Source organism: Leopardus geoffroyi, chromosome A3 (assembly GCF_018350155.1).
Source record: "Leopardus geoffroyi isolate Oge1 chromosome A3, O.geoffroyi_Oge1_pat1.0, whole genome shotgun sequence".
In the NCBI taxonomy this organism is placed as follows: Eukaryota; Metazoa; Chordata; class Mammalia; order Carnivora; family Felidae; genus Leopardus; species Leopardus geoffroyi.
Window position 1 is genome coordinate 3,650,452 of NC_059336.1, and position 13,240 is coordinate 3,663,691.

The 13,240-nt window shown below is 58.3% G+C and overlaps 1 protein-coding gene across 5 annotated transcripts in view; it reads right to left on the minus strand.

Moving 5' to 3' along the window:
• PHACTR3 (phosphatase and actin regulator 3) overlaps window positions 1-13,240 on the minus strand; it is a 214,912-nt gene that overhangs the window by 99,611 nt on the left and 102,061 nt on the right. For 4 of the 5 annotated variants that reach the window (XM_045444072.1, XM_045444070.1, XM_045444069.1 and 1 more), the window contains exon 2: window positions 2,553-2,714. The exons of the other annotated variant lie outside the window; for it this stretch is intronic. In XM_045444072.1, coding sequence (XP_045300028.1) covers window positions 2,553-2,714 — 162 coding nt within the window. The remainder of the gene's footprint in view (window positions 1-2,552; window positions 2,715-13,240) is intronic. 5 annotated transcript variants of the gene reach the window in all.

Consider the following 13,240-nt stretch of genomic DNA (forward strand, 5'->3'; position numbering starts at 1 on the left):
TGACCCAGAAGGGATGAGAAGCATCTACACCTGGGGCCGGGGAATGACCCAGAACCAGAGGGACTGGGAGGTAGGGGTCTGGGAAGCCCAGGCTGTGCTGGAATGTCCGGGCCAGCCTCCCTCAGGGCGCTCACACCGACAGCTGAAGACGGACAGGGAAAAGCCAAACATACCAGCAGGAAGACGTTTTCCGGCAAAGGGAGCATAATTTCCTTTTTTAGTCCAATTTCCAATCCAATGTCCAGGGGCCGGAAGTATGCACGAAACTGAGACACTGAACTCTGATTTTGGGAGGTGTGAGTAGAGGGGCTGCTGTCCAGCCTCACAGACAGGGGTGCGCAGAACGGGGGTGGAGGTCCAAAGAGCCGCGCGATCAGCCAGCCAGCTCGGGTCACGCTCACGGGGGCCCGGCTCACACACAGGACATTGTCTGCTCTGACTCCTGAGCCCTCCCAACACCCCAAAGAGGCAGCTGCAAGGGTCTGCTGTCCCGTCTCAGGGGGCCGCCCCTATCACCGAGCCAGACCCCCACAGCAGGTGCCGGCTCGGGGCCACTTCCCCAACTGCAGCCTCTGGGAGCCGTCCCCATGACGCTGCCCCTCCCGCCCCGCCCAGACCACTGCCGGCTTCGTTAGTGTCTTGAAATCACCTTCAGATTGACTTCCTCTCACGCTAACCAATAGTGCTTGTGAAATGGCGTTTTTGAAAAGCTGAAATAACTACCATCCCACACTTTGAGGGGAAGAATGGTCCGGAATAAGTAAACGATATGCAGTCCTGCTCCTGAGATGGCCAGATGCCTGATAAAGGGCCTCCAGGTGGGGATCCTGCAGGTATTAACCTGGAGACCTTCCATGCATCCACAGGGACCCCGCAGCATCCCGACGAACCTCCAGGCCACTCGGTGGCAGCACAGTGCCGAGGGGGCCTGCACGGCTCAACCTTCCAATCCCACAGCCCAGAGAGCATCCGGGGCTCCCCAGGTCACGGAGGCCACCCTGCTCTGGGCCCTGGTGCCTTCCCCAACTCCAACTCCATGCCTTTGCGTGAACGGTTCCCTCTGCTGCAATGCTTTGCCCTGCTTTTCTCAAGGGGCCAATCACATCTCAGTTCAACGGTGCTTCCTCACCCGAGGCTTCTCAGATCTGCCCACCCACCCCACCCCTCCGCACTCCTCCCCAGCACCTGCTCAGCTCCCCTGGGGCCCCACAGGAGCCGTGACGTCTCGCATGCTTGCACGCATGCTCACTGGTCTGTCGCCCCACTCCCCGCTGGGCAGAGAGCCCTAAGTGTGCAGGGCCTGGGTCCCCCGTCTACGCTGTCCCTGGCACACAGGTGTTTGAGATTCCTGCAATAACACTGATGTGCTGCCCTTGTGGACAAGGAGAACGGGTCAATCAGCTTCTCAGGGGGTTAAAAATAATTTGTAAAACGTGTCACAGGTGTGAGGGAAAGACCTGTTGGGGTAGCCCTGTCTCTGCACGCCGCACGGCTTCAGGGCTGGGAAGGAGACAGGGGCCCTGGGGACCGTCAGAGACAGCAGCCCGAGACGGGCACTTACCAGGCTGGTCCCCGAGGCCTAGACTAATTCCACATGCGTGTCTCCCTCACTAATTGTTTCCAGCCGTAGCTAACAGGTGCACAGCTCAGCGGCGAGGCCCATGGGGTTTGCTTCTCACGGCACCGGCCCCCCTCCCCTTCACCAAAGACACCCTCTCACTCGAGAACCAGACCTTGGCCGCGGGACCGGCTTGCCCTCCCTGAGATGGGCGGGGTCACGGTAACGTGGGTGACGGGGGTGCTCTGAGTGTCTGGTTGGTCACTGCTCACTATCACGGCCTGCTGTATGGCTGTCACCACATGTGTCCGCGTGGTTGTCTCGTGGCCGTAGCTCCTGGCGTGGATTTCGAGGGGGCAGGGGCGACGGTCCAACCCGCCACGACCCAACTTCCCACAGAGCTGGGACCGGCAGGGTGTAAGGATGGGGCCGCAGGTGAGTGACGGAAGGGGGCTCCTGGACCCGGTGGTGGGAGGGCGTTGGGGGGGCACTGCCTGTGGGCACCCTCCTCGGGAAGAGCTTAGGAGCCCTGGAGCCGGCGGCCCTGGCTTCCAGCAAGAGGAGGAGCCTGCGGGAATTGGGGCCGAGATGAGGGCCCTGGCCCTCTGAATCACCTGGGGGGCTCCTAGGGACGGCAGGCCCCCGAAGCGCGGGTCCGGGCGTGGGGGCTGGGCGCGGGCTACTGCAGTGTGGTCGGCAAGGACTGCCGTCACCAGCTGGCCTCCCTGCCCCGCAGGGACCCCCAGGTACGCGTGAACAAGGTCCCATCCACCCGTGTGCCCCGTGGGTCTGGGCGGGCAGTGGGCTACAGGTGTGCCCGGTGCTGGCCCCGCCCCCCAGCCGGGTGGGTGGGGCCTGTGCCAGAGGAAGGAAGGGACCCAAAGGCCGAGCAGCCCCTGCTGTGGGAGCCCGCCCCCCGTGGGGGAGGGGGAGACAACATCAGCATCGAGAAGCTCGGGGACAGTGGCACCGGCTCCCTGTCCCCCATGCTCACCGGATGTGGTCTGCTTCAGTTTTTCGTTTTTCTTCTTCCTCCATTTCCAGGGCTTGAAGATCCTGCCCAGGGTGGCCAGTTTGCTGTTCCTCCTCACGGGGGGGGTTCGGGTCCCTGAGACCAGATACTCGGAGCGCGCTGGGGGGACTGGGTCCATCTCATCTGCAAGGGGAGCACACCAAGGAGGGGCCGGGTGATCACCAATCCCACGTGGCTCCCCTCACCCACGGGGCCAGCGGTGATTCTCCAAAGCCCGAGGCTGGCCCGCGCCCCTAGCATGCTGGCACGTGCAGAGAAAACGTCCGTGGAGCCCTCGAGCAACAGGGACACTTGCTACTGTGGGGCCCGGGAAGAGAAAGACACATGCTTCTCCACAGGCCGCTCTGTAGTTCACGATGTTTCAGGAAAAAGATCGGTGAGAACGGAAAACAGTGCAGCGGACAAGACGGTCAAAGTGCAGAGTCACGTGAGCCAGACAGCTGCTGTCTCCACTGCCCGCCCGGACCCCTGTCCCGCGGGCACAGCTCAGACCAGAGCTCGGGCCGGCGCCGAGGAGGATGGGGGAAAAGCTCAAGATGCCCCAAACCCCTCCTGGGACAGGGCAGTGACGAGGCCCTGGGTGTACTGAGTTTTAATCTCTCAGTGTCACTCGGGTGGGGGTTCACAGACCAGCCAGTGCTCCCCACCCAGCATGGCTGCCGGCACCGGTGCCCGGACCCCGGCCAGGACACCCCACGTGCACACATACACGCACACACACACGCACACACACGTGCCACCCAGAACACATTTAGTCCCACAGCCAGTGGGTTAATTCACCTCACTGCGATGCATAAGCAGGGGCTGGGAGCCTGAGTTTATAAAGAGATAAGAAGCCCCAGAGGGGCCCACATATGCTGGATGTGCAGGGCTGGAGTGAGGGGGTATCGGGAGGGTCCTCAGGGGGAGGCCACCAGAGGGGCCAGACCTGGCCCGGCGCCCCAGGTGATGGACGCCCGAGAGACGAGCCACCTGGGCTAGGAGCAGCCAGCCAGGGCTCACGGCACCCAGCCCCTCCGAGCCTCAGTTTCCACATGTGTAAAATAAAGATAATGATCGTCCCTGACATCCAGCATTCAAAGGAAAATGCAGGGTGGCCCCAGAGGCTGGAAACTTAGGTAAACATATATAACACACAGTTGATTGAGAGTATGTTACAATCCATGTAGAATGATATTAACTACGTTTTAAGACCATATAGACACTCTGGTGTCTAAGACCATGCCAGCATGGCTGTCTTCTGGTAGAAATTTTCACAGTAATTTCTATTACATGAGGAACAAAAGAATTATCCTGGAGTAAAAGTCACTGCTTGTTCCTGGCCAGGTACCAACTAACTTTACCCTCACAGTAAATCTATGAGATACAGGACTCCTATCATATCCATTTTACAGATAAGCACACTGAGGCTCAGAACAGTGAGTCATTTTGTGGACCCACAGAGCGAGAAAACGCCGGAGGTCGGGCATGACCTTGCGGGGCCTGAGCCCGGACCCCTCTCGTATCTGGAAGCTGCCTCTACGGTGACTGTGTGCATTTATCTCCCGGAGCAGGACACAAATGGGTAAGACACCAACAGAAGGCACAAAGCAGGACAGTCCCAGCCACCCAGGTTGTGTGGCCGCTCTCTCTGGCTGTTATTAATTGAGGGTTAAGTACATACTAGAGACTGTCCCCGGTGGTCTACAAAGCAACCCGCGTGGAAGAACAAGCTTAGGGGTGTCTTGTTGAAAGACGAGCTTGCTCGAGCTTGTCCCCAGTACCCGGCACCCAGCAGGGGCCCGGTGGGGGGGGGGGAGCCAAGGAAGCCCCAGGGCACCTGTCGCGGATCCCCCCCCCCACCATCTCCCCAGCACCGTGCTCCAGCCGCGGGATGCAGGCAGGCCCTTCTCCTCCCAGAGGCAGCTTACTGTGCGTTACTATCCTCTCCTGCCTACGGGCGCCAGATTCAAGCGTGTGGGTCAGAGCCACACAGCACAAGGAGAGCCGCTGTCCTGCGGTAGAGAACTGGCCAGGTCTCCCAGGCCTTGGGCTGGTGTGAAAAGGAACATCCCCAGAGATGTGCAGAGGGACAATGGACCATTGTCACCACTCCACAAAAGGTGGCGTCACAGAAACACACATGCCCCACACGATGAGTGCAGAAATCCAGAGGAGGGCACACACACGGCTCCGAGTTTCCTAGCAGCCAAAGCAAAAACAGAGCAGCACAAAGTAGAACCCGTGACCCCGGTCCAGGCCACCAGCTGCCGGCGGCTCCCCCGCATGCCCCACAAGGCCTTCCAGCCGGTCTGCCCGCGATCCCCGCCCTTACAAATATAACTGATCACATCGCCGTCCCGCACGCTCCCTGCCCTTGCCCTTCTCCTGTAGCACAAAGTGCAGATTGATCACCACGTCTGTGTAGCTCCCCAGAGCTGCTCCTGGCGGCCACCCACTCATCTCCGCCCCCTATTCACAGTCGTCATCATCCCTGCGCGGCGACATTCACGGCACGCAGCATGCTATGGGAGGCAGTAGGGTGCAGTTGTTAAGAAAGCAGGTGCTACAACCAGGCATCTGGGGTTCACATCCCGGCTCTGTCACTCACTAACGGGGCAGGGCGTGCTGGCACCACCCCTCCCTGCACCCTCACGCCTGCCCTGGCCTCGCTGGGGAACCGAGGGCATGGGACTTCCCAAATCCCTGCCCGGGGCTCGGCCACGTGGCTTGCTTGAACCCATGGAACGTGGGCCGAGGGGCAGAGTCTCCCTCCTCGCCATCGCCTTCCTCCCCACCCTCCCCGTCCTCCCCACCATCATCATGTGAGTCCCTGGACTCCCTGCCCCCCCACCTCTGCCCCTAGTGGCGGGAGCAGGTTACCGGGGTTCCCAAAGCCCCTCTGACACAGGGTCCTCACGCACAGCCTGGAGCACAGAAAGGGCAGGGGCCCCAAGGGCTCGAACTTGACTCGAAATTCAGCAGGGAGCCATTGAGGGATCTTCATCTCATTAAAAACAGAATAAACTGAGGGCTGATGGGGGGTGGGGGGGAGGGGAGGGTGGGGGATGGGCACCGAGGAGGGCGCCTGTTGCGATGAGCACTGGGAGTTGTATGGAAGCCAACTTGACAATAAACTTCATATTAAAAAAAAAAAAAAAAGATCTGATTTGTCCACTTAGCAAATATCCGCCTCGCTCGACCAGGACAGACACGTTCGTCTGAGCAACGCCTCGGGGACCTGCTGTCATCGGGGAGCAGAAGCCCAGGGCAGCAGGCTCCAGAGGGCTGAGGGCTGCACCCCCAGCACCCCCTCCCTCCTCCGCCTCCCCCCCGCGGGGCTCAGCCCAGGACCAGGCGCAAGGACAGAAACGTCAGAACAGACGCTGTACCCTCCAGCGCAGGGATTGCAAGCACCTCGAGGACAGACAGGGCACGACTCTCTCCGACTGTGTGCCCGGGGGTCTGTGTGAGCAAGAGGCGGGTGTGTGTCCTCCTGGGCACACCAAGGGTGGATGTGCACGGGGACACGTGTGTATGCAGGAGTGGCTGTGTTCCCGCATGCGTGTGTCCCGGGGCGGGGGGAGGGCGGTTGGCCCCCCTGCCCTCCTCCCTCTACCTCCAGCCCGTGAGTTCACCCAGTGTCTCTCTCGGGCTGCTGGGGAGCCCCCTTCCCCCACCGGGGGCATTCCCGGGGGTGCAGACACATTAGCACATCCCTCCAGCCTCCGAATGACACAGCGGGGCTGTTCCCGGGCCACCTCTGCCACCTGTGAAGCATTAGCAGTTAATTAATGAAACATGTTTCCCCACATCTGCGTGAGGAAGTGGAACTGGCAGCCACAGGGCAGGCGGGAGGCGTCCCGGGTTCCCCAATGATGGATGGGGCAGGTGGCCCGGCCCGCTCCGCCCCCCAACACTCCAGCCCTCTCCTGCTCCCCAACCCTGCCTCCCTCCCCCACCGATGGATCCCACAGACCTACCTTGAGGTACCGCTCTAGGACCAGGCCGGGAAGGCCACCATGACTGAGCTCACTGAGCTTACGGGCTCATTTTCATGCCTGGCCCAGGGCCAGCCCCTTCCTTCATGATATCCCCTCCAGCCTCGCTCCAATAGCTCTCGGACATCCTCCCGGGACGTACTGTTTACAACTGCCATCTGTCTTTCTCACCTGGACAAACGAAGTCCTGTCCGTGAGAACAGGAGCTGTGGCTGTCTCGTTCACCGTGGGCCCCTGGCATCTTTACTGGTGCCTGGCACACGGGAGGTACTCAAATAAACACCTGCTTGGCCTGTGAGTCTGGCGCCTGGATCCAACCCCCGTCCATCGGACTCCAGAGTCCACTCCTTAGTGACCCCGGGCATTTCTGCTTCCCCATCTTCCATCGACTGACCTGTCTCCCTCTTCTAGCACTTGGCCTCTCCCCAAAACACACCACGGAGGGGACCCCCACTCGCTGATGACCCCCACAAGCTGAGTGGCTGGCCTCGCAGGGAAGACAGACAGACGCCCTCTCTATCAGCCAAAATCGGAAGACCGCTTTCCGCTTGCTTCCTGCATTCATTCATTCCCAAACTCGGGCAGCAGGCATCAGTTGAGGCCCGCCTGGGGCCAGAGCTGCTCTGCATGGAGGGAGGCGGGCTCTGAGAAGGCTGCTGGGGGGCGAGTGATACTTGATTCCGGCCTTGGAGGTTGAGGAGCTGAATAAAGGGTGCGAATCCATCAAAGCACGGCAGGACGTGGTATTTGGGCGATGGGAGATGAGGCAGAAAAGCAAGGTCTGGCGTCCTCATCTCGGAGGTCCAGAAGCCCCGTAAAACTTCCACGCGGGAGACTGATGTGCTCAGAGATGCCAACTTCCTACACTGCCGATTAACGACCAACACACACACGCACACACACGCAAATACACCTGCACGAGACTGTCATGTATTATCACCACCACTGACCATAAATAATAGGCAGAAAATAACCTCACGGTAAGAGAGGACTCTTTTAATTAAAAGTATATTGATAAGTGAATAAGAACGCGGGGGCGCCTGGGTGGCCCAGTTGGTTGAGCGTCCGACTTCGGCTCAGGTCATGATCTCACGGTTGGTGGGTTCCAGCCCTGCGTCAGGCTCTGGGCTGACAGTGTGGAACCCGCTTCAGGTCCTCTGTCCCCCCCCCCCCCTCTGCCCCTCCCCTGCTTGCTCTCTCTCTCTCTCTCTCTCAAAAATAAACATTTAAAAATATACATAAATGAATAAAACTGTGTCGTCCTTGGTGTTACCAATTTGCCAGCGTGGGTCTGTGCACTCGAATCTGAGAGCCTTCATCCTGGAGCTCAGTTTCTGGAATGGGGAGGGCAGGGGAGGCACAGAGGACCAGCGCTGTGAAGGGGCCTCACCGAGTGCCGTGTGGATGACGGCTGCAGGGAGCCAGGCTGCAGGCAGGGAGGCTCTCTGAGAGGGGACAGGCAGCATGAGGGTCGCAGGCCGGCACAGAAAGGAGGGAGGGATCCAGAGATGTTGCTGAGTGAGAGCCCTCATCAGAGCCGGGAAAGCCCTCCACCTGGGGCATTGGTGCACAGGGAAGGATCAGGAACACCCAGGTCTGTTCCAGCAACAGCGCATCTACAGAGCACTTGCTGTGTTGTGCGACAAGCCCCGTCCTGAGCACCGAACGCGAATCAGCTCCTTTCGTTCCCATCAAGGCCCTAGAAGGCAGAGGCGCTTGGGTGGCTCAGCTGGTTGAGTGTCTGAGTCTTGATTTCAGCTCAGGTCGTGATCTTGAGTTTGTGAGTTTGAGTCCCATGCTGGGCTCTGTGCTGACAGTGGGGAGTCTGCTCAGGATTCTCTCTCTCCCTCTCTCTCTGCCCTCCCCTGCTCATGTGCTCTCTCATTCTGTTTCTCTCTCTCCAAATAAATAAATAAACTTAAAAAAAAAAAAAAAAAAAAAAAAAAGACCTCAGCAGGCAGGTCAGTCTTTTCATCCCCCATGTGACAAGGAGGAAGCCGGAGGCACAAAGGTGTGAGATAACCTTCCCAGGTCACACAGCTAAGGTGACAGGATGCTTACAAGTCAGGAGGTCCGCTCCAAAAGCCCTCATCCTAACCCCCTCGCTAGATCACACGGAGCGAGTAAAGACGGCACTGTCAGGGATGAGGGGCAAAAGCCAGGGCTGGAGCAGACCTAAGCATCATAGCAGCGTGGAGCAAAACCGTGGCACTTAGCATCGAAAGACCCATGGCTTGTGGCCAGGCCACGAAAGATGTGCCCTGACAGCTGTCTACGAAGGAAGTTCTCGGTGTTTTAATTGAACCACCACCAGGACGCGTCTGAACCTCCAAACCCAGATTTTCAAAATGGATTTTAAGTCTCCCAGATGTACAAGGACTGTGGTTTGACTGTCCCCCTTCCTGGAAAATTCTTGAGTGACGACCTTAGAGCAGGATATCTGGGGAGCACTGATCAATACGGACAGAACCAGGGCCCAGAGCCGAACACCTACGTGAGTCCACTCCACGTAACCGTGGCCGGGAGTGGAGGCGGGGACAGGTCGCTGGGGTGGGGAGGGAGAGGGCAGGGATGCAAGAAGAAGGGTGAATTTACTTAAAAGGGGGAGAAGAACTTCTAAGGGCCGATGGCTCTATTCCCAGGACCTCTGCGGGATTTTCCTGAGGCTCTGCGAGCCTGTCCGTCAGAACCTGCGGTCCCTCACAGCCCCCGTGCGGATAACCGCAGCCTCACCGGTAAAGGCCACGAGGACCCCAAGAGCAGGCTCCCACTCCTCCTCGGGCGCCCAGCACGGCACCCGGTGTGTGGGATAAATGAATGATAGACTGAGTGAACAAATGCAGGTCACTGGTTATTAACAGCGACCCGGAGTCACCTCTGCGCCCCTGGACGGCAGGAGATAATTACAATCCCTAAGCAACTTCCAGGCTTCATGCTGGCCCATCCCCTCCCCCGGCGGCCGCCACGAGCAGCCCTTGACACAGACGGAGGCTTTCTCGGCCCTGCCCGTCAGCCGAGGCGCCCAAGAAACACAGGGAAGGCAACAGGAGACCCTGGCAAGGCGTCGGAGTGAACACGAGCCCCGGGACCCTGCGGATCGAACGGACGCTTCGTCATAGGAGAACACGGTTTAGAAGGCCGAGGGCAGCCGCCAAATTCATTGGCACGTTCATTCCAAGCAAACGACCCCAGGAGGCAGGGGCTACGTTTCCAGCTCCATTTGCCCTTTGGGAAGAGGAGGCTGAAGGGACAGGACCCACGTATGGAGTCACACAGCTGGTAAGTGGCAGGGCTGGCACAGGAGCCCAGGCTTTTGGATGTAGAGCTCGCATTGGGGCAACACCAGTGTTTCCCAAAGCATGTTCCATGGAACCCTAGCTTGGGAGATGCTCTGTGGATAAAGACCGATGGGAAAACGCTGCCTACACTAGAAGCCCTCCCTGAAGGGCTGCCGCGAATGATCACAGTGAAGGCTCTGAGAAGTCCTGCAGTAAGCAACCGTATACGGCTGTTTCACCAGCTCTTCCTAAACAGACAGATCAGGCAACCCCTATTTACACCTCGTTGCCCAGACAGCCATAACCATAACCACACACAGGCTGGGGCAACAACAGACTTCGAGCAGGAGACGTGAGATGAAGCAGTTTAAACATATATCCTGCAGGGGGCGCCCGGGGTGGGGGGGCTCAGTAGGTTGAGCGTCCGACTTCGGCTCAGGTCATGATCTCGTGGTTCGTGGGTTGGAGCCCCACGTTGGGCTCTGTGCCGACGGCTCGGAGCCTGGAGCCTGCTTCGGATTCTGTGTCTCCCTCTCTCTCTGCCCCTTCCCTGATCATGCTCTCTCTCTTTCTCTCTCGCTTTCTCTCTCAAAAAGAAACATTAAAAAAACATTTTTAATGTATTCCTGCTAAGAAGTGTTCACGACAATTTATTTTTGGAATATAAAAGTCTTATCCCTAATATCTGTGTTCCAAAGATAACGGGATTCTCTAAGACCTTTGCAGAAGCTGGGCTCTGAAACTTCCCACGGCTCTGAGCCATGTAGCTGCCCGGGGCCCCCGCACAGCAATGGTGAGGAGAAAACAAAGACGGGACAGTGGGTACCATCTACACCCCGACGCCAGTGCAGAAACCAAGGCCTCCTTAAAGTGGTTTCTTTCTGCCTCGCACGTCTGGTGGGAAAACCAGCGCACGGGACGAGAGAAACCATCTGTTTAGCATCAACCCCGTGATCCTGCCAATGGTCGCTGATGTCTGCCAGACATATGGCCGGTTCTCCAAGTGAAAATCAGCTCAAATCTGCAAATCTAGGTGGGTCTGAAAAGGCTGCGTGGGGTTTGGAACGAGGAATTAGACCACGAGGGCCGTGGAGTTGGGGACGGTGAAAGGGGGGACCCGGAAGCCACCTGTGGCGTCTCGGACACCGGTGTTGTTGGCATCGCGCTTAGTAGGTTGGTCTGCACCTGCACACCGGCAACCCCCTGCAGAAATTGCTCAGCAAGAAGCCCTCGGGCTTTGCAAAGACGAAAAGCTGCTTTTAGAGACAGCCGCCTAAAGGTCTTCTACAGAGGGGAGAAAAACGCGTATTTCAGAGAAAGGATAAACCGTAAAACAGCGCACCGAGAGACGTCAGCATCGCACTATAAATGGAGATAAGTAATACTCCCCCCTGCCTTCAAAGCCCAAGCCCCAGCCCAGACCTTCCACGCTAAAGTGTGACATGAGGCTCTTATATGCCAGTCAGAGCTTATGGACAAATGTTAATTTTTAGAAATACGCGTGCTTTTAGCATTTCTGAGAGGAATTACACACACGTAAAGGCTGGGAAGAGTCTGAGCCAACAGATTTGCGTCTTGAAAATGGGCCCCACGTTCATCCCGCTCGGGTCAGGGATGGGCCAATGCTTTCTGTAAAGGGCCAGACAATCTCTGTGGCAACTACCGGGCCGCTGCACGAGAGCCATCCGCAATACCTAAATAATAGGCGCGGATACGCTTTCATCAAGCTTGATTTATAAACACCAGTGGAAGGCGCAAGTGCTCTGGGAGCTGACCCCTGCCTTAGGTGGTCCCTTCGGAAACGTCTTCGGGGAAAAGTCCCACTGGACGCCGGGAGAAGAAAGAAGGCGGGAAGGAATGGCTTTGGCTCAGGATCCCTTACCTTCACTCTCGCTGCTGACCCCTAGGGTCCAGCCAGTGTCACTACCCACCTCCAACTCTAGCCTCAGACTGGTTTCCCAGCATCCGCTTAAGCCTGCCCCGCGCCCCCCCCCCCCCCCCAGCAGGGCCTCGCATTACTTTCCTGCTTAATGTCACTGTGACTTTTCTGGTGAAACACAAGACCCCAACTGTGACCCCAATCCTTCTACTTTCTTTTATTTATTTATTTATTTATTTATTTAGAGAGTGAGAAAGAGAGCGGGGGAGGGGCAGAGAGAGAGAATCCCAAGCAGGTTCCACGCGCAGTCAGCACAGAGCCCGAGGCGGGGCTTGAATTCATGAAACCATGAGGTCATGACCTGAGCCGAACTCGAGAGTCCTTTGAGCCACCCAGGCGCCCCAGGTGACTGCTTCTTTAAGCTGTTCTCCACCCACGCCCCCTGCTTCCCTCCACTATCTCCCTTCTGCTTCCCACTCAATTTCTCCTGACACAGGGCTGCCCCCATGCCAGTCCTTCTGGAGGCAACACTCTTCCCTGATGAACTCCTACGTGTACCTCACGGTCCCATCCTCCATACCCACCTGTTATGGGTTTTTCACCATAGACTTCAGTATAATTTAGAATTAGCTCTTGATTTGCCTATCCGTGACCTGAATGTCCTTCTCGGCTCTCCCAGGAGAGCAGGGACCAAGTGTGTCCCATGTAACTGCCCCCTGCTCAGGCCCAAACACAGAGCTCAGGAGGGTTCAGTGAGGGCTCAGCAAGCATTTGAGAACCAACTGTCCCTAACCCGGGACCTAGTGCAGGGGTAGCTGAAGTTTATAATCCTACACAATCAGACGTTTCTCAGGCTTTACCAAGTTGAGCTCTTTCTGAACTTGATGCTTTTTAGCCACACTTTCTTGCCCCACGCCGCCTCCTTCTGGCCCCTCAGGGGTTGATGTGACGCTGCCCCCAAGACCCTCCCCGGAGAGCAAAGGCCATCCTGCCTGAACACCTGCACTTTGCTGTCCCGGTGGCTCCTAGCTTCACCACAGGCCCTGTCCCAGCCCCGGCTCCCCTGGTGCCATCACAGAAGTGACAGCGGGGCCGAGACGGCTCAGCGACCCAGCAAGTCTGCACAGCGCACACCTTCTGGGAACAGGCAAGAGCCGGTGACACCTGCCCGCTCGGAGCATGCCCAGAGTCTCTGGCTGCTGGGAGACAGCCCCCGGGGATCCCCCAGGCAGGGCCAGCCCCAGCTGATGGCCGCAGGGCTAACCCTGGCCCCAGTCACTGCTCTCCACCGCTGTGGGGCCCCCGGAAGCCGCTCTCACGCGGCAGTCAGCTCTGTCCACCCCCCGCCGCACTGCACACTGGACTGACGGACTCACACTCAAGTGCTCCTTCCTGAGCACCGCTCTGGGCCCGAGACCCGGCCCTGCCCTCCCAGACCCAAGGTCTAGGAGAAATGGGTGGCAACAGCTAGATGTTGACCTGCACTGTCTTCTGCTCACGCACCCCAGGCCC